This window comes from Vigna radiata, chromosome 7 (assembly GCF_000741045.1).
Source record: "Vigna radiata var. radiata cultivar VC1973A chromosome 7, Vradiata_ver6, whole genome shotgun sequence".
In the NCBI taxonomy this organism is placed as follows: domain Eukaryota; kingdom Viridiplantae; phylum Streptophyta; class Magnoliopsida; order Fabales; family Fabaceae; genus Vigna; species Vigna radiata.
The window spans coordinates 9,350,335-9,373,479 of NC_028357.1; the positions used below are offsets into that span (position 1 = coordinate 9,350,335).

The 23,145-nt window shown below is 33.4% G+C and overlaps 2 protein-coding genes across 3 annotated transcripts; both read right to left on the bottom strand.

The window, feature by feature from the left end:
* Positions 1-685: 685 nt before the first annotated feature.
* LOC106766038 (protein argonaute 2-like) lies at positions 686-4,226 on the bottom strand. The gene is made up of 3 exons (XM_022784433.1): positions 3,716-4,226; positions 2,458-3,613; positions 686-2,311 (listed from the first exon to the last, which is right to left on the bottom strand). Exons 1-3 carry the CDS (start codon positions 4,107-4,109, stop codon positions 883-885), a joined length of 2,979 nt encoding a protein of 992 aa, XP_022640154.1. The 5' UTR covers positions 4,110-4,226; the 3' UTR covers positions 686-882.
* A 13,038-nt stretch (positions 4,227-17,264) lies between these two features.
* LOC106769321 (putative E3 ubiquitin-protein ligase LIN) lies at positions 17,265-22,029 on the bottom strand. 2 transcript variants are annotated; one of them, XM_014654892.2, is made up of 7 exons: positions 20,731-22,029; positions 20,485-20,623; positions 19,430-20,394; positions 19,171-19,318; positions 18,733-18,987; positions 18,303-18,612; positions 17,265-18,117 (listed from the first exon to the last, which is right to left on the bottom strand). In XM_014654892.2, the coding sequence occupies exons 1-7, from the start codon at positions 21,819-21,821 to the stop codon at positions 17,963-17,965; spliced, it is 3,063 nt and encodes a 1,020-aa protein (XP_014510378.1). In that variant the 5' UTR covers positions 21,822-22,029; the 3' UTR covers positions 17,265-17,962. The 2 variants fall into 2 exon arrangements, with proteins under 2 accessions (XP_014510378.1, XP_014510379.1); XM_014654893.2 differs by having other exon boundaries at positions 17,266-18,114; positions 20,731-22,028.
* Between the last annotated feature and the right edge of the window lie 1,116 nt (positions 22,030-23,145).

Sequence of the window (23,145 nt, forward strand, 5' to 3'; positions counted from 1 at the left end):
GTTATTATAAAAAAAAATTGCACTAGTGAGAATTATTATTCCAAATGAAATAATTTGTGCAAAAAGAATTCTCAAAATGTATTTTAAAATATGTGTAACTTTAAATACAATTTATATTTCATTAAAATATATCTACTTTTAAAAATTAATTTATCTAATTTTCACTAATATAATTTATTAAATAGTGTATAGTTAATTTTAACCTTTTCAAAACATTTATTTTTAATTAACTAAAAAATAATAGATTGAAAATACAAATATCAATTCAATTTAGTTCCTCGATAATCCAATTGAAAACTGTTATTCCAATAAATACAAATCGCAGTATGCTATCTAAAGAAATAAAATACAAAAATTTGTATAACAGATAGTAAGAATGATGTAAATAGTAACTCTAAAAAATAAAATAAAATAACGAAAAACAAAATCCCCAAATACGGGGTGGAGGAGCCATGGTTAAGGTGCGCCTCTATTACTTTAAGGCTTTCTTAATTATGTCCTGTTATTAATTTCTCAGCTTTTTAGGAAAGTAAAAATGACCATAATAATACATCAAATATAATAGATATTCACATAAAATTATACATTCCAAATTACAAACCGTATCAAAGAAAAGGTAAATTTTGACAGAGACTAAATCAAACCAAATACAAATATTTTAGATTCATTTGATATTATTCCTTTTTATTTTTTATTGTTTTATTCGTATAGGTGTGTTCTAGAGTAAAACAAGACAAACATGACACAATTACAAGTAGTGTATAACAAACAGAGAACATGATAGTTTGAATTGAGCCGTTAGATTCACGCACAAACTAACCTATTTGAAGCGGTTTGTCCCAATGGAAAGAGTGCAGAGTTGTTGTGGCAAAAGAGCAATATTCAAATGAAGAACATAAGGTTTTCCACGTCAGGGTGCAACTTGTAACAGCCTTCATCATTTAAAGCAGAAGAAACTGAGGAAGAAGAAGATCCAGTAGTGGCAGAGCGATCAGATTTGGCTTCATTCATTGCTTCGTAGTATACCCGGCCTCTGTATGCAGCTAGATCAGCATAGTAAACTGGAGGAACTAAAGATACTGGTCCAGTGCACTTTGCAAAGGTAAAGCACATTTCGTATATAAGTTTCTGCAAATCATCAGATGTAAATTTGTGTTCATCCCATAACACATGATAATGAGTGGGCTTGCTTGTACCCGATATCCCTTTGTGACTAAAAAGGTAGAAGTCAAATTCATAAGGATGTACCACCTCTGTGTCTACAACTGTTCCTGGTAGCACATTGAAACTTTTACCCTTCACAAAAAATCGAGTTTGATGTCGCTTTTGTGCAACAATAAGAGTGATCGTTGGCAAGTGATTTGAGTCACCAAACACTGATTTCAAATCTTGCAGCTCTTCCGTCAGAACCATGTTAAATTGACTTTCGCTCACGCCATCTCGAAAGATAACAATTTTTTCTGGCCACACTTTGTTCACCTTATTGTAATAAGAAACTAGTTCAAGGCAAATTCTTCCAAAGTTCAAAATTTTTTCAACCCGGTGACCTTGAGCACAAACACGTGTAGCATAGCGATTTGCAGCAGGCCAATTAACAGTGGCAACTACAGCAGCAATTGATGGACTGTTGGTGTCCCTGGAAGGTGGATGGTTAACATCAGCCCCTATGAACATAACATGACTTTCGCCTTCAAAGTTTGGGAGCCTGTTCATTAGTTCAACATTACTACCTCCAATTTTGGCATTCATCTTGAAGGCAAGATTTGTAAGGAAGTGATCCTTTGCATCATTAGCATGACAACGTAAGCAGCATTGTGTCACCACCCCAACCTTGGTCTCAGCGATCAATTTTAGGCTCTTGTAACCTGAATCTTTATCGGCCATCACACAAAGAAGAATCTGCAGCCGTTGTTCACATTCCTTTTGAACCTGATCATCAATGTTTTGAAGTAACTCACACAGCGAATCGTATCTGCGAAGAGTCGACATAGGAAATTCTTGAGAACAAGCTGGCTTCTCCATTCTAATGCCGAGTAATCCGCACTTCTTACGAAGATTTTTAATGAACTGTTCGCTTTTAAATTGGCACTTGGAATCAGCAAAATAAAGAATGCCCCAACACTTAAGCGGCTTGCCTTCCACCATTGATCCTCCCTTCAGATTCCACTGAGGTTTCCCCACTTCCAGTGTCATACTAATAATCCCACCCTTTGGATTAGCTATCTTCAATTCTGGGGGCTGAATTACGCGTCCTGTCACTTTTGTCATGGAAGTGTCCACACGCATGCCAAAACTATCCATAACACCACCTCTGTCAAAACAGATTCTGTGAGGCCTTTGTTTCCAACAAATTCAGGAAAAGAAACTGTCAACACAAATGATTTCCAATTTTTGCAAATGCTAAATTCATTGCAACAATTACTAACCAGGCAAGCTCTCGAAACCAAATTCACTTACCCACACGGTCCTTCCTCTGATTTCACTATAGTGCATATTTTACTTCTCCTTTCTCCTGCAGAAGCCAGTGACATTCTTCTCAACACATTGCCAGCATCTGTATTCAGTAAATTCTCTTTGGGGCATCTTTGATCCTTGATCAAGATGCATAACTCCATGGGCACATAATTCATCTTGTTGCCTCCAAAATCCAAGGCAGGAATTTCCGTGTGTTGAATCTCCACCTTATGCTTCCTGCAAAAGTAATCAATTAGACTACATTCCCCTGCTGGATTCCGTCCCTCAGTGTCCAAAACAGGGAATCTGATCTTGCTCGTAACCATGGGTGTCAACTTTGTAATAGTGTATTTCTGCTTCGTCGTCCGGTGGGTTACCTTAACTTTCAACCCGACAAGTAAATCCTCAACTTTTTTCTTGAACTTGGGAAACTTCCTCAAATCGAAATTCTCAATCTGTTCGTGCAGAAACTTCAACACCGGTTTCTCCTCCCCAAAATACGACAGAACGGAAAAGTCGACGCACAAGGACAAGCCCTGAGAAGTGGTCTTAAGACTCTGCTGAAATCCTCCAGTTGCAATTATCCCTTTAGAGTCTTCCGGACTTATGGGATGATTCTTGGGGAAGAAGCAGCACCCAACCGTATCACACTGCTTACTGGGATTCTCCTTCCCCACCAAATTCAAGCCCTGTAAAACATCTGCAGGAGTTCCAGGAACCTTTCCACTCAAGTAATCTCTCAGCTTGCGGAGTTCAAGGTCCTTCACAAGTGTAAGAGTGACCGAATAGCAAAGCGTTCTTGCTTCCCCACCTTTCACCACCTCCACATCGAAGGTTCCTTCCTTCAAGCGCTCCGAGCTGAATATGCTCTTGTCGCCGTCGTACGCCGAAGTCGGCAACGCGTGATCGGCAAACAGCTTATCCCGAATCGACGACAGAAGAAACTTGGAAATCTTCTGAGGCCGGTTGTTGGTGGACGGAGCCTTGGCCTTCACATCCACGTCATAGTGGAATATTACTCTCTTTTCATCAAACTCAACAAGGAAATGGTTCACCTCAAGGGTGTTTCTCTTAGCTGCTATTTTTCCTCCTTTGTCAGGCCTACGCATTGGTCTGATGCTCTCTGCTTTTTCCTCTGATATCCTCAAAGATCCTACGTCTGTAAAAAATTGAAAATATAAATTGAATTCTTACTATCATTTATTATAAAGATTGATGCATTTTTAAGCTATAAATATAGCAAGAAAGGCGCGCTCAATACCTGGATTTTGACTTGTCCGTTTTTCAGATTCAATTCCAGTTTCAGTTTCAGTTTCAGGTCGAGGTTGAGAAGCATGCGGTTTTGAAGATTCACCAGGGGAAGAAGGATTTAACTTCCGTTGCCACCGTTCTTGTGGCTGTGGTTGAGAAGGAGACCTGTGTTCATTGCTACCACTTAACTGGGGATGTTGGTAGAACCTTCCTCTACGGCCACCGTAACTGCTACGACCAGTGTTGCCGTATCGATCATCAGAAGTGTAGTGGCCAGCATTGCCCTCACCGATACCATAACTGCCACTGTCACGGCCTTGGTAAGTGCCACTGTCACGACCGTGGTAACTGCCACGGCCGCGGTAACTGCTACGGCCACCGTAACTGCCTCTGCCTCTTTCCATTGGAATTGGAGAAATCGGGAGCGAAAAAACTAACTGAACAAAGTCAAATGAAGTAAAACGCTAACGACCGCAGTAACTTTAAGGGGTATTTATAGAGACGCTAGCGAAATCACGAAAGTGCCCTTAAGTGTGATAGCGGACATACCAAAGGGAAGTTTGTACGAGATCGTAAAAAGGCGGGAGAAGGTTGCGGAGATATAGAGGGTTTGTCTGATATACCCTTTGTCGTCATTGGTCAAACAAACTTCATTCTCGCGTTTTAGTTTATTTTGACTGATATCTCGATACCCTTGATGTGGAATAAGATGAAATTCAATTGTTGGTCAATGGTTTAAATTAACTCTTCAGTTGTGTAAATCATCAATTCCACTTGCATGTTTATACTATTACTTTCTTATTTATTCTATCAAGTACTAAAAATTAATAAATATTTCTAATATTTTGAATCACCCATTTTATTCATCGACTTCTAAAGAACACAGGTGGTTCCAAAAGTGTGTGATAGTTACATGATAGAATAAAATTGTTTTAGGAGAATATTTTGAGAGTCTCTTGACGGAAGGATTCAAGTTATATATATATATATATAATATGATATTTTGACAATTTTTTTTGACAATTTTTTTAAGTTAAACCCATTCAGAGGTCTCTGTTTTCGTGTTTTTGTCCCAATTTAGTCCCCATCTTAATATTTTTACCAATTAAGTCCTTAAGATAGAAAAATTGAAAGAAATTAACCCTTGCCGTTAAATCAAGTTATCGGGGTTAACTTCCAGCTCATCTATAAGGCTAAGATGGCTTTTATTTGTTACGTGGCGTACAAAGAAGCTTTCAGGTGGCTCTAATTTGTCACGTGCCTTTTATTAGTGAAGTTAATAAAAAAATTAAGGAATTGGGGTTTTTGTTTCAAATTGGCATAACGTCAATCATGGAAACATCTCCAGTTCTGCGTTCATCATCAAGCCCAGATTCACCTGCAAATAGAAACCAACCAAGAATCACACCTCCGTAGCAACAACCAAAAATCACCATCTTCATCATGAACCAAATTATGCGAAGCTCCTCGCATGACAGTCATCTCCTTTGCAAAACCTGCATTAGAAATCGAGACCAAAGAAAAGCAAATTTGCACAAAACCCCAAATCAAACCCTACGAAGAACCATAATCGCAAATTCCCAAATTCAAAACTAGGGTTCTCCAATTCCCAAATTCAAAATTAGGGTTTTGCAATTCCCAAATGCACCCTAATAAAAATAAATCTGTAGGTGCTAATTGAAGGAACAAACTTGCCTAATGAATTTGGGTCAGGAAGGGTTAATGCTGTTGGAAATTACAAACGCACTGGTGCCAGGGACATATCACAGCATTGCCCATTTGAATAACTCTCACCGACCCAGCATTTCTTCTCCCCGGCGACTGCTCCGCCCTTCTTGCAGGGGACTTCCCCGCCGTTCTTTCCCTTCGCGCCCCCAGCTCGCCGGAAAAGGAACGCGCTTTACGAACCTTTACCGGAGATCCGTTGACCCTCTGAGGCGACTCTTCGTCGGCGAGCATGGACACGCTCTCGCTCACACTGCTCACTTTAGAAACCTTCTCCGCATCGAATTTGGGCTTCCATTTGGGTGTTTCTGACAACACTTCCTTCACAGTCTCTTCCTCCGGTGGCAGTGCTCTGTTTTCTGAACCTATAACAGTAGATCTCAGTGGTGGCTCACGAGGTTTGCTTGAGGGTAAAGAACAAGATCTTAAAATCTTAAACCAAATCCCCAATTTCTTAATTTTGTGATTAACTTCACTAATAACACTAATAACAACCACGTGTATCATAAAAGACACATCAAAGCTTCTGTCCACGCCATGTAACAAGAAAAGACAGCTCATCCTCACAGCTAGGCTGGAAGTTAACCCCGTTAACTTGATTTAACGACAAGGGTTAATTTCTTTCAATTTTGCAATCTTTGGGACTAAATTGGTAAAGAATATAAGACGGAGACTAAATTGGGACAAAAACACGAAAATAGGGAAGTGGTTTAACCTTTTTTTTATAACGGGACACATGTTATTATTTTATTAGTTTATTTGAATTTACGTTTAAAAAATATTTAAAACAGATCAATAAAAAACTGTCATGTATGTATTGTCAAAAAGTTGTTAAAAGGACTTTTACCTTTTCGGAATAGAGCTTCGGAGAGGAAGGGATAAAGTTCATGGGGATATATATATATATATATATATATATATATATATATATATATATATATATATATATATATATATATATATATATATATATATATATATATATNATATATATATATATATATATATATATATATATATATATATATATATATATATATATATATATATATATATGCATTCGCATAATTAACTTGGTGTATTATTGTTTTTAGAAAATTTAGTTTGATGCATCTTCAAATATTTTTAATGAATCAAATAAACTCGATTTGTTGATTTTTTGATGAGACTAGAAAACACTTTGTCTTTCAATCTAAATTATGTTATTGGATTTAAAATTCAATTATCAACACAAAGTGCTTTTGTAACCATTTATATCTTAAATTATCTTTATGAATATATTTCACTGTATTGTCTCTTTACATGAATATAAATTAATAACTCGTGCATTTCTCCAAATAAATAGATTCTAGAAAGCCTCACATATAATTTAGAATTTTTAACACTTGAAATCTTAATTGCTTTTCAATAAAATTATATGAGAATGTTGTAGTTGCATTAAAGTAATATAACAAAGAAGTAAAATTATGCAAAACATAAACTAGCAAGAAAATAAAGAAATTAACAAGATAAAAATGCAAGAAAGTAAATGAAATAAAATAAATTATCAAGCATAAAAAAAAATTAGTAAAAGAATTCAACTAAAGCAATGACTCAAATTGCAATAATCTTCAGTTTCATTATTCTATTTGCGACATTCTCAAAGTGCTTTTTTGTTGTGAATACAATCCGTCACCCATTTCAAACACAAATAACCTATTTACATTTTCTATCTATTTTTATAGTTAAGCCAACATAAAAAAAAAAAAATTACATAATAATTAGAATAAATGCTAGAAATCTCCCACATTGCATTAGTTATACCTACTAAGCACACGTTAGTATTTACTACTTTTACTTAATGTCTCCTTCAATCATCACGTAACATTTCCTTCAATTTTGTTTTGTGAGTTCCCTTTTTTGATAAGCATTGAGTTTATCTCTTTCTTGATCATCACCTGACTTCTTAGTTGACCATTTTTCGATATTTTACGTAATTATTATTTTTATTTATCTTTCTTTCAATTTCTTCATTTCCTTCGATTTCTGTACTTATTTATATTCTTTTGCTTTTTCGATTCCCTTACCTCGATAATTTTGCTCAATATCCATATTATTAAAAATCATATACATTTATCACCAAATATAATTATATGCATTAATAGTCAAACATGTATAGTTTAATGGTCACTTGTCATTCTTTGCAAAATTGTGTAAGCAACGCTGCTTCTCTAGCACCAACGTCGAGGTGACAAAAAAACAAGCTAAGATGAAGGAAAATAAACAAAATATATAAGATGAACAAGAAAATGAACTTGTTTGGCCCAGTAGCAAAAAGCTGAGAATAAAGTTTAAAAGGAAAGGAAGGCTCACCGCACCATTGAAGTCAATCATGTCAATTTTAGTTGAAGTATGGGTGAGGGAAAGGAAATGTTTATTGGTGTGTAATAAAATAGGAAAAAGTTCTTTTAACAACTTTTTTTTTTTTACAACTTTTTGATAATGTATACGTGATAATTTGTGATTGATCTGTTTCAAATATTTTTTTAAATATAAATTTAAACATACTAATAAAATAATGACATGTATCCTGTTATAAAATAATTAAAAAAAAATGTTAAAATATCGTAATCTAAGAAAATATACTGTGTAATAAAATAAAAGAACAATACATATATGGAATATAACCTTTGAATCAACTATAAAATTACAAGAATATCATCTTCTTCCATGCAAAAGATGGATAATAAATGATGAGGTTATCAATTGATGTTTTGGAAGTTCTCTAATATCACTAACATTAAAATTTCACTTATCAAAATTATGGAGAAGCACAAATTCCATGCCTAGAACACTTTGTTTCCTGTCTTAAACAATCCTCTTAAGCCTTCTAACTCACTTATGGTTAAGCTCAAGATCTTAAATTTTCTTTTTTACTCACAAAGTAATGGTCTGTGGATGTTAATAATAATTAAACAAGTTCACATTACAAAAAAAATAGTGTAAATTGTTTCAGTTTTAATATGGAGGTTATTTAAAATCGCCAACTTTTACATTATAACATTTCAAGAATTATTATTTTTTGCATGTAAAATATGGCGGTTTGAATTGTCATGATTTAATAAATTTGAATATTATTCTTTCTGGGTTTCTAATTGAGGGTTCTCTATGTTTCCCACCATGTTGATTATCAAAGCCTCCTTTCTGTGTTTTGTATTACTTTTGAAATTCTCAACCAATTACAATTTAATTTTGTTCTTAATCTTTTAATTCCTGCATTGCACTTTGCTTATCCTGCACAAGTTTACTGGTTGTTGGTTTACATTTCAAGCTGTTATAATTGCTTTATTTATGTTTTGTTACTCTTGGATTGTAATTTTAGAATTATGATTCTCGATTTTGATTGGGTGAACTAAACTTGTAAACTCTGTGTAATCAAAGTTCTGTTTTAGAATTTAATATCCTAAAGTGGGTCTTACTTAACAACATGTCTTCTTTGAGTAAATTTAATTTGTGTTTTGTATGTACCTTAATTTTTATATGTTCAGTTTTTTTTTATTTTACCTTTTATTGTTAAAATTGAGATCTTTACTACTTCTTACAATACACTATAATTTTTGATTACCATACAACATTAGCATTAAGAAAATCTTCATGTCTCTACCAGAGTTGTCAAGCTGTCAAATGTTTCCAACTGTGATTTTTAATTTTGTAGTTGTTTAACTTAGTTAACATGCAACTTCCACTCATATTCAACATTTTATATTTGTTTCAATAATTGCATACTTATATTCTGCATTAGCACCCAAGGAAGGAAAAATTGGATTAAACTTATGGTTAAGTGTTTCAAAACTACCAACATTGTCCCTCATCATTGTTTATGCCACAAAGGTTTTCAGGGAACCATTGTCCCTCACAATCTTCTTATAACCATCATTTTCTCCCTCTTTGTATGATCCCTTGCTAAATATTTTTTTTTTCTTTTTATGTTTGTTTTTGTAGTTATGCCACTAGATCAATAGTGGATTTCTAAACCTTAAAACACCACTAAATATGCAAATGGGTTGAACTTTTTTTTGGATTTTGCTTTGGAACAAGCTAATGGTCTTGCCATTAAGTGTTTATGTTCAAAGTGTGGGTTCAAAAAATGGAAAACTAGGGATGTGGTTCAAGAACACTTAACATCTAGAGCTTTCCATGAAAACTATAAAAAAAAAGGTATTTGCATATTGAGGGACTAAGTGTAATTGAGACTGCAACTACTAGAAGTGCTATTAAAACAAAATTGTATAGAGACTAGATCATCTAACAACTCAAGTTTTAAAGTTTAATAAATACCATTAAACGAAATATCACATTAAAAGTAATGTTGTTTTAAAAAGCGTTTAAGAGAAATAAATTTTGGAATATCTTTTTTAAACAAAAACAAATTTAAAATAATGTTTTCTAAATTATATTGTGTGAAAGAAAAAGTTTTTAAAAAGAGTGTAAAGAAAGAAAATGTCTTTCATAAAGAATCATCTAATGAATTATAGAATAACGCTTTCAAACTTATATCGTGTAAATGGACAACATTTTACAAACATTGTTTTATGAAAAGAAATGTCTCTCTGAAGCTTAAAAACATGTTTTACTCAAACAATGTTGATCAAGCAAGCGTTTTAAAATAATGTATCATCTAAGGAAAACTTGATAAATGCTGTAAATCAGAGACAACTTTCTAAATATAAAGCATTAAATGTTTCACACTGTCTCATATTTATACGTTGAATGCTTGCTAAACAATGCATTTATTAATGAGTTGATAAATGATAAAATGTTTTGAACATGTAATACAAGTTAACTTTTATCAACATTCAAAATATTTAATGCATGTATGATAAAGTGCTTCAACGCTTGTATACCTTGTTCTTGATATTTGTGAGATCACAAAGTATAAAGACTTGATCAAAATAACTACACATAAGATAAAGACATTGAGAGATATGAAGTATATTATGGGAATGTTTCCCTTGAAGCCTTCTACTTTAACTCATCATATAAGCTATGTTTTGATAAAATCTATGACAAAGCACTGTACCTCTTCTATGTAGACTTAAGTCTGGCATCCCACCTAAAAAGGCTACTAGCTCTACATGAAGTCAACCTTTGTGTCTTACGAACATTTCTCAAAGAAAGCTATAAATAGATGGATGCATGAAGAGAAGACAATAAGGATACAATAGTGAACTCTTGAATGCTCATACAAATTTATTGTTGCTTTATAGCATCTAAAGCTATTTTCTAAGCGAAAAAACCTTTGAAATAACGACGTGCGATAATCGATTATCACTAACGATAATCGATTATCGTTTTAATTTTTTTCCATAAATCATAGATTCTCAATTACCGAGTGAAAACCCAATTGCTAAAAACTCTCGAGATAATCGATTATGGCATGCAATAATCGATTATTATCGAATAAAAAATGTTCTTAGCTCAAAGATAATCGATTATGACCTAGAGATAATCGATTATTGTGTGGTGATTTACGAAAAACACAATTTTTAACCAAATCTTGGTTCTAAGACATATCTAATACTCCTAAATCTCTCCTAAGTTCATAAAATCTATCCTTAGGTAATGCTTTTGTCAATATATCAACTAATTGATGCATTGTGTCTATATATTCAATGATACAATCCCCTTTTTGAATATGGTCTCTTAAAAAGTTATGTCGAACTTCAATGTGCTTGGTCCTAGAGTACATTATGGGGTTCTTAGTCAGATTTATAGCACTTGTGTTGTCACATTTTAAGGGAATGTGATTAAGGAAGATTTCAAAATCTTCAAGTTGTTGTTTCATCCAAAGAATCTAGAGAACAACCTAGAAAGTGGCAGGTTCCACTAGTGCTTTTTCTATCAATTTTATAACCCCCATATTCAGCATCCAAATATCCTATTAGACTAGGTGTTGCATTTGAAGGATTCCATAACCCAAAAGAAGTATTGCCTTTAAGATATTTCATTATTCTCTTAACAGCTACAAGATGGGATTCTTTGGGATTAGCTTGATATCTAGCACATACGCAAACACTTTGCATTATGTATGGTCTATTGGTTGTAAGGTAAAGTAAGGATCCTATCATATCTCTAAACATGGTTTGATTAACTTCTACCCTAGATTCATCTTTATTTAAATAACAATAAGTACCCATGGAAGTGTTGACTTCTTTAGAGGTATCCACTCCAAATTTCTTAAGAATTTCTCTACAATATTTTGTTTGGGAAATAAAGGTTCCCCCATCCATTTTCTTTATTTGTAATCCTAAGAAAAAAGTTAACTCACCCATCATAGACATTTCAAATTCACCCTTGTCAGAGCGGCTGCAGCGGAATGGTTAATGTGGAATAACAAACCAAGAGGGATTTTAATATAAATGTGTGCCTTTTAATTTCTTCTCAATTTATCTTACTATGCAAATAATAAAAGAGTAAGGTTGAGAGAAATTTTCACGAATGAATTTTATACTAGTTTGGATCTTACCAATCCTACGTCCAGTCGCTTATCTCAAATCAAGATAAACAGTTCACTAATCACAAAACAATTACAAACTACATTCACAAAGAAACAATTTGTAAGAGTTTAGAAACCACCTCTCTTGAAACCACAAGAGATGAACCTACACCTCCTTTGAGTCTTCACAAAGGATGAGACACCTCTTCCAAATACTTCACGAAGGATGAAACACCTCCTCCGAATACTTCACAAAGGATGATCATCTTCCACACACCTCCTCAGACACACCAAGGATGAACCAATTATTCCTCTGTCACCGTAGTAACAATGTACCAGTACCACAGATAAGAGTTTCCTTAGCTGAGCAAGAGCACACATATAGTTTTTCTTGTTCAACACTACAACAATTCGGGTTGGAATAAAAGGATCATTTTCCACTGCTTCCTAGATGTCTTTGTCAACAGACCCCATGAAAATCTACATTATGACATTCTAGAAGGCATAGTTATCACTAGTAAAAACAAGTTCAATCAACTTACAAAGATCGTTGCACCTTTAGACGCACTAAAAACAAGCTTCTTCTTTCTCAAGACTATATTAAGCTAAGACTTAAACTTAAGAACTTCCTCAAAACCAGTTTTGTGCTCTCAAGAGTTTAGTTAACCCATAAAAGATTTTAGGAGGCTTTTATTTATAGACCAAGGGTCAGAAAATGAAAAGACTGCTCCCAACTACTAGAGATAATCGATTATGTAAAGTGATAATTGATTATTTTAACTAGTTATGGGTTTTGAAACACGTGATAATCGATTATCCTTAGTGATAATCAATTATTGTCGAGCCTTGGACAATATTAAAACTTGCGGTGGTAATTGATTATCCTTAGTGATAATCGATTATTATCATGGCGAAACCTTTTTTGCTTTTACTTGAGATAATCAATTATCCCCTAAGATAATTGATTATTGCCGCAAGAAATCAATATAAATGATTAAGATACATGTCTTCTAAATGCTTACATTTAAAAGATTATCCTAATACAAATGTTTCTACAAAAATTACTTTGACAAAGTATGTGAAAGTTCCTTGAGGTCTTCAAGTGCATCATCATCAAAATCTTTTCAAAGCATCAATACTCTTTATTAGCAACAAGAACAACATGGAAGAAAAGGTAAGCTAACATGTAAAAAGAGTATTCATAAAAAAATACATAGAGATGTTATTACACATAACTCATTCATAACAACAAACATATAAAGACTCATACTAGACGCAATGATCCAGATACATGTATTGATATCAAACTTTAGATATTTATGCACTTGTAGTAGCCTTTACTGCTCTACAGAGTCATTGCCAATGGGTTTCACCCTACCGCACACAAGGTTAGTCCCTTAACATCTTTGGCCAAGGTAAAACCCCTAAACTAAGATCTCCTGCTTCTTTCACCATATACTCCATTTCTACTTGATATTAGATGTTTATTAGAACGACATGATGACTCCTAATATTTAATATATATATATATATATATATATATATATATATATATATATATATATATATATATATATATATATATATCAATTGATACATTATTATAACCACAACTAGTCCTCCTTAGACTAATACCAACCACCTCAGATAAACATCATAAACCAACCATCATTTTAACATTTACAAAATCACACATTAAACATACTAAAAGAAAACATATAAGTAGAGTTAGAATCTGTTAATTTTGCTCAATGAGAATATTTACTCTCTCAACTAGTAGTTCTTGTACACACACTTGCCCAACGACCAAATAGTTAACCCAACGAGATTATCACTAGAACTCACAAGCTTAAATTTTTCTAAAAGTCGTCCAACGAGACTTGTCTCGCCCAACCACTGCCAAGTCGGTAAGCTCTATGACTTTGGTTGCGGCTAGCGAGTATATTCTCACCCAGCAACCACCAAGTTAATAACTTTTTGACTTCGACTTCACCCAACGAGTATATTCTTGTCCAATAACCACCAAGCCAGTAGCTCTTTAACTTTTGCTTCATCCAGCGAGTATATTCTCGCATGACGAGTCTGCATAATTCTACATAACATAATGCTGTAGAGTTATGTCATTCTAACCCTACAAGTTCAATCCAATAGCCGACACATATGCCAAATTCAAATTACACCACATTCAATTATTCAAACAACATCATCTACAATACCAATCAAACAACAATCCCAATTTCACCCTACAATTCAACTAAACCAAATTACAACTCTAATTTCAATTCTACTCATCAATTCTTATTCACACAACTCAATCATAAGAAAAGTATCATACAAGCATACAATTAGCAAATTACAAGGTATCAATCACATAAAAATTGTGCAATTAGTTTCTCTTACATCTAAGATGGATCAAACAGCCCAAGAACCCTTATAACACCCTCAGACACACAAGAAGCTCTGTCTATCCCTATAATCAACACAAACACGATCAGGACACACCATTAGGACCATTGATTAGCAGAGACTAGCAAAAAAATAACCTCAAACATTACATACGAACCAAAAAGGATCACATGTAGAGAAAGAATAAACATACCAAAGAAAAGGGGAAGAAAACTACCTTAATCTATTGAAGAAACTGATCGAAGTAAAAATGTAGACCTCGTTGCAAGAATCAGTCGAGCGGTCTCTGATCTTCAAACAGATGAACGAAAAAGTGAAAAAACCTAAAAAGGAGGGAAAAAACTTTAGCTAGAAAAAAGATTTTTTTTTTTTAAAAAAAAAGTGGATTTTAAATAATGAAACTCATTTATAAAAATTCTATATAAATTTTTAATATTAAAATAATCAAATCATATTATTTTAAACATATTATTAATTATAAAACATGATTTTCTAAGTTTATATATATATATATATATATATATATATATATATATATATAATTCTAGTTTTAATTTAATCTGAGGTAGTATCATGTGAGGCAGCTCGTTTAAAAAACGGAGTGAATGGGTCAAATAAATATAAATTTTTTAGGTGTCTTTTAAGTGAGAGTGACCGGATGTCTACAATGTTAGAATAATGTTTGATTAGATGAACCATGTCTTATAAACACATATTAATGTCTGGTTCAATTTTGTATGCTTTGTTGATCATTCAACAAAGATTTAATTGATACAGATATTGAATATAAAGTTTGCGTTTTTTAAAATTCTTACGTAGGTAAGAAAAAGTCTTAGCAAAGTGTTCCTGGCAGAGACATAGCCAGAGAAACCTAAACCCTATTACATCATTCGATTGTCGTTATTTTAAATCAACGGCTAAAATGATTTTAGTTTATTATTTTGTCTTTCTTTTCTGATTTCCCGAAACTACCCTTTGTCTCTTCTCTCATCCTTCTATGTTGCCAAAGTGTTATATCTTTCATTAATGGTAAATCCCATGGCTCTGGTTTAGAGTTAGATTAATTGTCTTTTAAAAATAAAATCTTGATGGAACCACTAAATTTTCAATAATTCGAATGTAGTGATTATTAAACTATGGTAAACTATGGTATCTTAACATAGATGAAAGAGAGAATTATTTATTATTTCTAAAATAAAATTTGAATAAACCAAACGCACGATGAAAAGGATTTTCACCGCTAAATAATGGAGGGTACATAAGTTTTGTTTCATCTCTCTCAGTTAAAGTAGGGGTCAGTTTTTGGATTTATCCTCGATATCATTTGTTTACGTATAATGTTGTAACAGTTATTTGGATTATGCTATTCTAATGGAATCTTACATTACATTTAAGCCTATATTAAAACTTAGATTTTAGATTAATGGTTTTCAAATTTTCCCTTAACAGGATGAAATGTTATGTGGTACATTCCATTCCTGATTTCTCGTACCCTCTACTTTGTGGTGCAAAGAGAGGGTTTGAACTTTGAATAGTGTTTGGTTCGTCACGATTATTCAAATGAGAGTGGCATGTGAACAGAATGAAGAATGGGGACCATGCACATTGAAAAACGATGATGATTGGTCATATATTTCATGCTAAATTCTAGTTTGGATTGTTGTCTTACTCATTTTGCTATGTATACGGCTGTTTTCATTGTTTTCTTGGAGATGAGGTTCTCAGGTAAAGACAATGGATGATACACTTGTGGCCAGCCACTGCAAGCACATGGCTACAGCATGGAGTTTGGCCAATCAAAAACCCTGTCATTTGCTGCAAAATTCATATCTTAAAAGATAGAAGGAATAAATGTACCAAAATAAACTATTGGTGAATCTTTATCTCAGATATTGATTCATGATTTGTTAATGCATACACTATATAGTTGTAGGAGAATTACATAGTATTCTTTTGTTGGTGTAATATGGATGATTCATTTAATTGTTTATATGAACCGGCTACACAGAAAGAAACCGTTTGAAGAAAACTTGTTTTGTCTTTATAGGTGTGGGAAATTAGCATTACGTTAGATGCCAAGATTTATAAATGGTACCAAAGGCCATATGCAGAGAGCCAAAACATCAATGTATAGATGACGTAGGACTTGACCTCTGTTCCAGCTATGCATGTTTGTTTTTGGCCTGATAGTAACTAACACTTGGAATCTTAGTGTCCCAAAAACTTATTCAGCTTTGCATACTTTCTTCAGTACGGTTTCTTACCATATTCTTCAAACTAAACTGAGTTTATCTCTAAGGGGAAATGTTATATTACATCAAAATAGACAAATACACTTAAAAATAACTTCAATGACTATTATTTTAATATTTTGATTCTGCTTGTTAGCTCAAGTCGGATACAAAGATAAATCGTCAACTTTGATATATCTGTTGAAATTTTTTTACTTAAAAAAATTAAGGAAATTAACTATTTGAGGTATGAGTAAAAAAAAAGAACCTAAAATCCCTTCTAACATTAAACCTTATAGCTTAATGTTAGTGGGTCCTTTTTTTGACATACATTCAATTTTTTCATTTCTTCTTAATGCAACACTTTCAACTCCTATTGAGTTTCTAGCAAATTTGGAGAAGGATGAAGAGTTTCATGAAACAAAGTTGTACTAAAACAAAATGCATTCCACCACACATATTCATGTTAGATGGTGTAAAAGCAAGATAAGATGGAATTGTATAGGTTCAAAGATACTTAAACGAAAAAAAACTTCTGTCTCAACGTTCTTAAACCTGTACAACTCAATCTTCTTTCGGAGTAATACAAGTTTTGTATTAAGTTTGACTTCTCTATTGTCACCAATTACAACATTGGACTTGTATTATACATAAAAAGTCCAAAATAAAATACTTAAAAAGATTTTACTTTTGTGTTAGTATTGTCTCAAAATAGGACAGTCAAAAAAGAAATCTCAATTTCTTGACCAGCCAGACTACTAATCCTTATGTGTGTGAATGGCATGGGTTTAATTTTGAAGTTACTATGAGCTTAAAAAAACAGTTATCTGCCCTCGTGAGGTTCCTAAATGAGTGATCACATTCACATCCACATGTTTGTCTTCTATTCCGGCATGAGAATAGTTTTTTGCTAAGAGATTCCTTTTTCCTTAGAGAGGGTGGGGGGTTACTTTAGTCTGTCACAGCCTCAAGCATGAAGGTGCACATGCACAACCACGCACGCAAGAGATAAGTTTGTAATCCATGCAAAATGCTTAATAAAGTCCCCCCTTTTTCTCATCTATTCTTTGTCCTCTTTCCTTTTCCTTTTGTGGGGGTGATGGTAGAAAGACATTGAGATAAGGACACTTTTTGTAATCTAGGAATGAAAACATAATACCATGATCAATGGGTAACTGCTTGTGTTGGATATGATTTAGCACGCAACATTATTTTACTGTTTTCCCCGTGTTAGTTGTTTCTTTCTTTGGCTCAACAAGCTTTTCAGGTTCTGAGATCATAAGCTATCATAAAATGAAACAAGTAGACTTTTGGTAGAAACATTACCACTCAAATTAATCAGCTATGCATACTCAAGGGTGGTAGAGGTTACAATCACGCGTGTATGAAAGAGAATGAACAAATAAACACACGGAAGAATTCAACAATGAGCTTTGCTTTTCATTGTTTTGTATTGCAAGCTGCTTTTCGAGATGATTGCAATTAGCTCATTGGCAGTCCACGTAACAAGAGAGAGATTTTGAATATGTTTGATTGAATCTTTATCCAGTGATGCTAGGAAAGAGACGCATCCTGCTAGAAGTTTTCCAAAACAAAGGACAAATCAAAAGAGAAGAGTTAAACAAGGATACAAAATTCTGATTAAAATCTCATTACTTTATATTAATATATTCTGAAGCCCCCCTTTTTCTTATGTCAAAGTTTGAGAGCAAAACTGAAGCAAATGGTCCCTTCATAGTTCAAGGTTTCATAGTTCATACCTGAAATTTTTACAAGGCATAGTAATGAATATGAAGCCAACACCCTTGCCCCAACATCTTTATCATAATTCAAGGACTTTAGTAGCAGTGGCGTGAGGATTGAGAATGCCATTGGTGGGAACTTTCTGTCATCAACTAAGTGAAGGTAGCAACTCATCCAAGAAATTGTTACAAGGCTAGCTCGTGCTAAACTTGGGACTCCATTGATTGAAGAATCTGAAAGTGCTTTTAGTAAATTATTGTTTCCACTCTTGAACAAGACACATGCTGCTGTTCTTCGCCATGTTTCAGCTTCATTATCATCTTCATTCTAATCAACAACATGCAACCAATCAATATCTTGAATTGCAAGTGATACTAAAAGCGATTCCAGTTTATAGAACCAAGGATTTGAAACTTTACAATTGCATAATTATAATCCAATGACTACCTTGTGAGCTGAATCATAAACAACAATTTCCTTGCCATAAGAGGAACCTTCCATGCAATTTTCTTGAAAGCCAGCTTGGTGTAGAACTGTTCTCTCCATTAATGATTCTCCTGTATAAGTAAAGTGTCCTGCTAACAAGAGTAAAGCTCTTGCTGATTGTTCTTGTATTTTATCACTACACACTTGACAATCTAAAGCAACCATAATTGCCTCAATTGCTTCTGCTCTATAAAAGCTCTCTTTGAAAGGATCTTCCTGCAAAACAACTGCTTTTCCATTTGTGAACTCTTCAACAAACTAAACTTGATATATTACGGACTAATGGACGGTTAAACAGTCTAAGAGCTTAATTTTGGAAACAAACAATTGGTTATAGAACAACTTGGTTAAACAATTGTTAATGTTTCCATACAAGGATTAGTAGGCTGAAAGAATTACCATAATATCAAGCATCAATAATACTGCTGCAACGAGAGGACGTTGTTCAGGTGGAGCCCTCTGAAGATAGATGAACAGAATGTGCATTGTGTTTAGGCCACCCCATCCATCTTTAAGTCCCCTTAAGAAATGTAAAATCTTGGTGGTTCTGACAATTTCAAGAGACTCATGTCAGCACTTTCTGGTAAAATTTAGTAAGGAAACAAAGAGAAGAAGAATAAAAAGATATCTTCAAAAAAGTTAGGTAGGGAAAAAGTGCCTTTCAAGATAGAGTAACTCAGCTAGCACAGCAAAGGCACATCCACTGCAACTTTTACTATTGTCGAGAATAATGAGTTCTAGTAAAGAGCTCTTGTTTATATTGTCAGATAAGAAACTCCGGCAGCTTCCTTCAGCATGAATGCAACTATAAATAATAAAAGCAGCTTTGTTTCTCTGGAGAATCTCTCCTTCCTCAATTCTTTTCATAAGAAAGGTCAATCCCCCAAGAGAAACAACCTGCCTAGCATTCTCTAAATTCTTATCTTCATCAAATCCAGTAAGAAGTTGGTCCATAAAGTAAATTGCAGCCTCTTGAGGGCAGCATTGAACCGTGAAGAGGGTTAGAACTTTGTTTCCAAATTCTAACACTCGAAGTACAAGAGACACCCATTCTGGTGATAACATCTGTTTTGCCCGTGGCTTTAACAGATAAAGCAGAACGGCAGCTTTTAGGAACAGGCCAGTCCTTCTTAAAAGTCTCACAAAGATATCAAGTTGTGGATCCCAGCTCAGTATAATTTGTCTAATTGCATCATTCCTCCCTACTAGTTCTGCTAAAATTGATATAGCCAATTCTAGAATTTCATCTATACTTGAGGCAAACATTACCTCCAGGATAGCCTCAACTACACTAGATTGTGACACTGCTTCTTCAATTAGATGGTCCACATGAGAGTTCAACCAAGCTTTGGCTATCACACGAATTGCAAATTCGCATTCACTGAGAATATCTGATGAACATATAGTTGTAATAGCTCGAACAAATTCGCTTGAAAGAACGGTTGCTTCGTTTCTAAATGAACCGTTGCAGGATGCGTAGTTGCTGTTCGTTAAGCTTTCTGCTTGCATACTCCTACAAGAAAAGCATTGGAAATAGTCCAATCTCTGTGACCCTGGCTTTAATTCAGCATAACTATTGTCAATTGATCTTGAAGATTTTCCGAGGAATATAGTGTCTTGTTTCTGCCAAAGGTGAGATATAAAAAGACATCATATGTTTCAAATGAATTCTATATTTTAAATCTGTCATTCAATGAAGATGCTGAAACTTACCTGAAGTGAACTGCGGTTGTAGTCATCTCCATACAAATTTTCATCATTCCCTGAGCCCCATTTGATTGTCAGAAATCCATTGTGATCAGCCAAGGTGGTAGGTTTCAGCTCTAGTTTGGGGCCAAATACTTCCTTGTATCTATTGCAAGCAACCAAAACACAAACTACCATTTACCTGATTTGTTTCTTGTGAAAACATAACTAGAATGAATGAACCAGTGAATGAAAAATATCCATGTTACTTACAAGTTTTTGTTGGTTGAAGAACTCAAAACAAAAGAATCTGAAGACATTTTTCTTGATGATCCTCGACTTGGTCTTGATGGCAATGGAACAACAGGAAGGGGAGGCTCGTTTGCCCCAACTTTAAGCCACTGCTTGTAATACAAAGCAAACAAAGCAGTTCCTGTATCCAATTTTTTCCCATACACTTTGCTCAAAGTCCTCATTGTGTTATCCTTCGCATCCTGACATTCACTCGAAGCCGAAAGTGCATCGAGTTCCTCAGCATACCAAATTTTAAGATGGAGAAGATGAGGAAGGAAGACGTGCTCCCAGAGGTCAGGAAGCAAGTAAGTCCTAGCCAAAAATGGAGAATCAGAAAACACTTGCAGCAGGTGCCTAGCACAAATCCTGTTGTTCTTCTGAAGCTTGTAAACTATTGCCAAGTAGAGCTGAGCACAAGCAGAGATATGGGAATTGGGTATTCCACAAGTTGAACCAGCTTCCCTTGATGTTTTACTTTTACTGTTCAATGAAGAAACTATGGTCAAAAGCTCAATGGAATTCCTTAAGCTTTCCATCTTTATCTCTTTCCTTGTCCCTTGATCCTGCACCAACTTGTCAATATTCTCCATGGCTAGTTTCATGTTCACCAGAACCTCATCTTCTGACCCAGAACCATTTCTCCTTCTGATCAAATAGGAACTGCACTTGTCTCTCACTAGTTTCCTGAAATGATCATCTTTCAAAAACCTTCCAATGTAGCCACTGAGGATAGAAACCACTGCTCTGGTGGCTACTTCATTCATGGGAGGTCCCATGGTTGTGGAAGCCGGTGATAGCAATGACTTGGAATTCTTCCAAATTTCAGAAACTGAACCAACCCTTTGAGATATGGAGTGAAAAGACCAAGACCCAGTTGGTATGGTGGAGTTGTCCAAGTTGTTGTTGGAACAATCAAGGCTTTTTCGATCGTTGCATATGTGTAGAGGGAGTGAGTTTATTATTATCTCTGGTGTTTGTGGTGAGAATTTGAATTTTGCCTTGAAATGGTTGAGGTTTGAAGTTGTTTGATAGAAGCCTTCTTCTGTAAGAAGCTCTCTCAGGGAAGTCATCTCCAATGGCAATCGGAGAAAAAGAAAGAAAGACAAATTTGATCTTTCTTTGTATTCAAAACTGCTATTCTGTTTCCATATGTTTCAGAGGAAAAGTAGAGAATAGAAGACAGCTAGGAACAGAAATGCAGACAAGAAGAGTGTTGGGCTAATCAATCAATCATGGATGCTGAATCTTTCAAGGTCTTTTAACTCCAAACTTCGTAACTTACTAAGTTCTAACATTCTACGCAACCCCAAACAGTTTTCCTTTTTTTTACTAGGACTATATATAAAAACTAAATTTAAAACCACTTAATATTTTTATTATTTTAATCTAAATATTTAAATATAATTTTATTTTTATTTAATTACGTTTTAAATATGTTCCAAATTGGTATATTCTTTCATTAAATTTTTTATTAGGTATTCAAAATCTTATTGTATTCATTATTAATAATATATTTTATGACTCATAAAATAATATTATAGTTTTTATTATTTTATACCAATTTTAAAATTTCATATTTTTTAATTGTGGTAAAAAGAAACAAGATAATGTCTAATCAATAAAAAATTAAAAAAGAAAATAACTAAACAAAATAAAAATTTGTAATATTATTAAACACTCAATTGAAAATAGGTTTATAAGAAACTTCAAATATTTATTTATTATTTTCATGTTTTCGTCATAATAATAATTTTCAAGTCTTGTTCCTGTTTATAAAGAACATTATATATATACTACACTATTGAACATTATATACATACTACACTATGTTTTAAGTAATTATTTCTTTTTATCAAGTTCATTAGTTTTATATTGATTAAGAGATAAAATTAAGGTAGTTTAAATATTTTTTTTTCAGTCTTGAAGACAATTTTTAAAAACAAAATTAAGATGAAGTTTTAGTTTGTAAAGTGGATAATATTTTAAATGATAAGTGATATATAATGTCATTTGACAATATGAGATTGGAACATTGAGGTTGTGGGATCATAAAAAAATTATAAAACGGACCATCAGTTCTCTTAATAAATTTTTTATCGGAGATAACTAGTCATTTTCTTAAATTTTAACTGAAGATTAATATTTCTATCATCCTTAATAATTTTATATCACTTATTAAAAATTGAGATCAAAGATAATTTAATTAGGTTTTTTTTCTTTCATCTTCTAACAAATGTTTCAAAACGAATAATATTTAAAAAAAAAAATTATTGATCATAATGGTATCACTTTACGCAGCACATTCAATATCTATTTTACTTACAAAAAGTTTCTTCCGCTATCAAAATTCTTTTAAATATTAAATAATAAAGAATTAATTATATACTAATATTA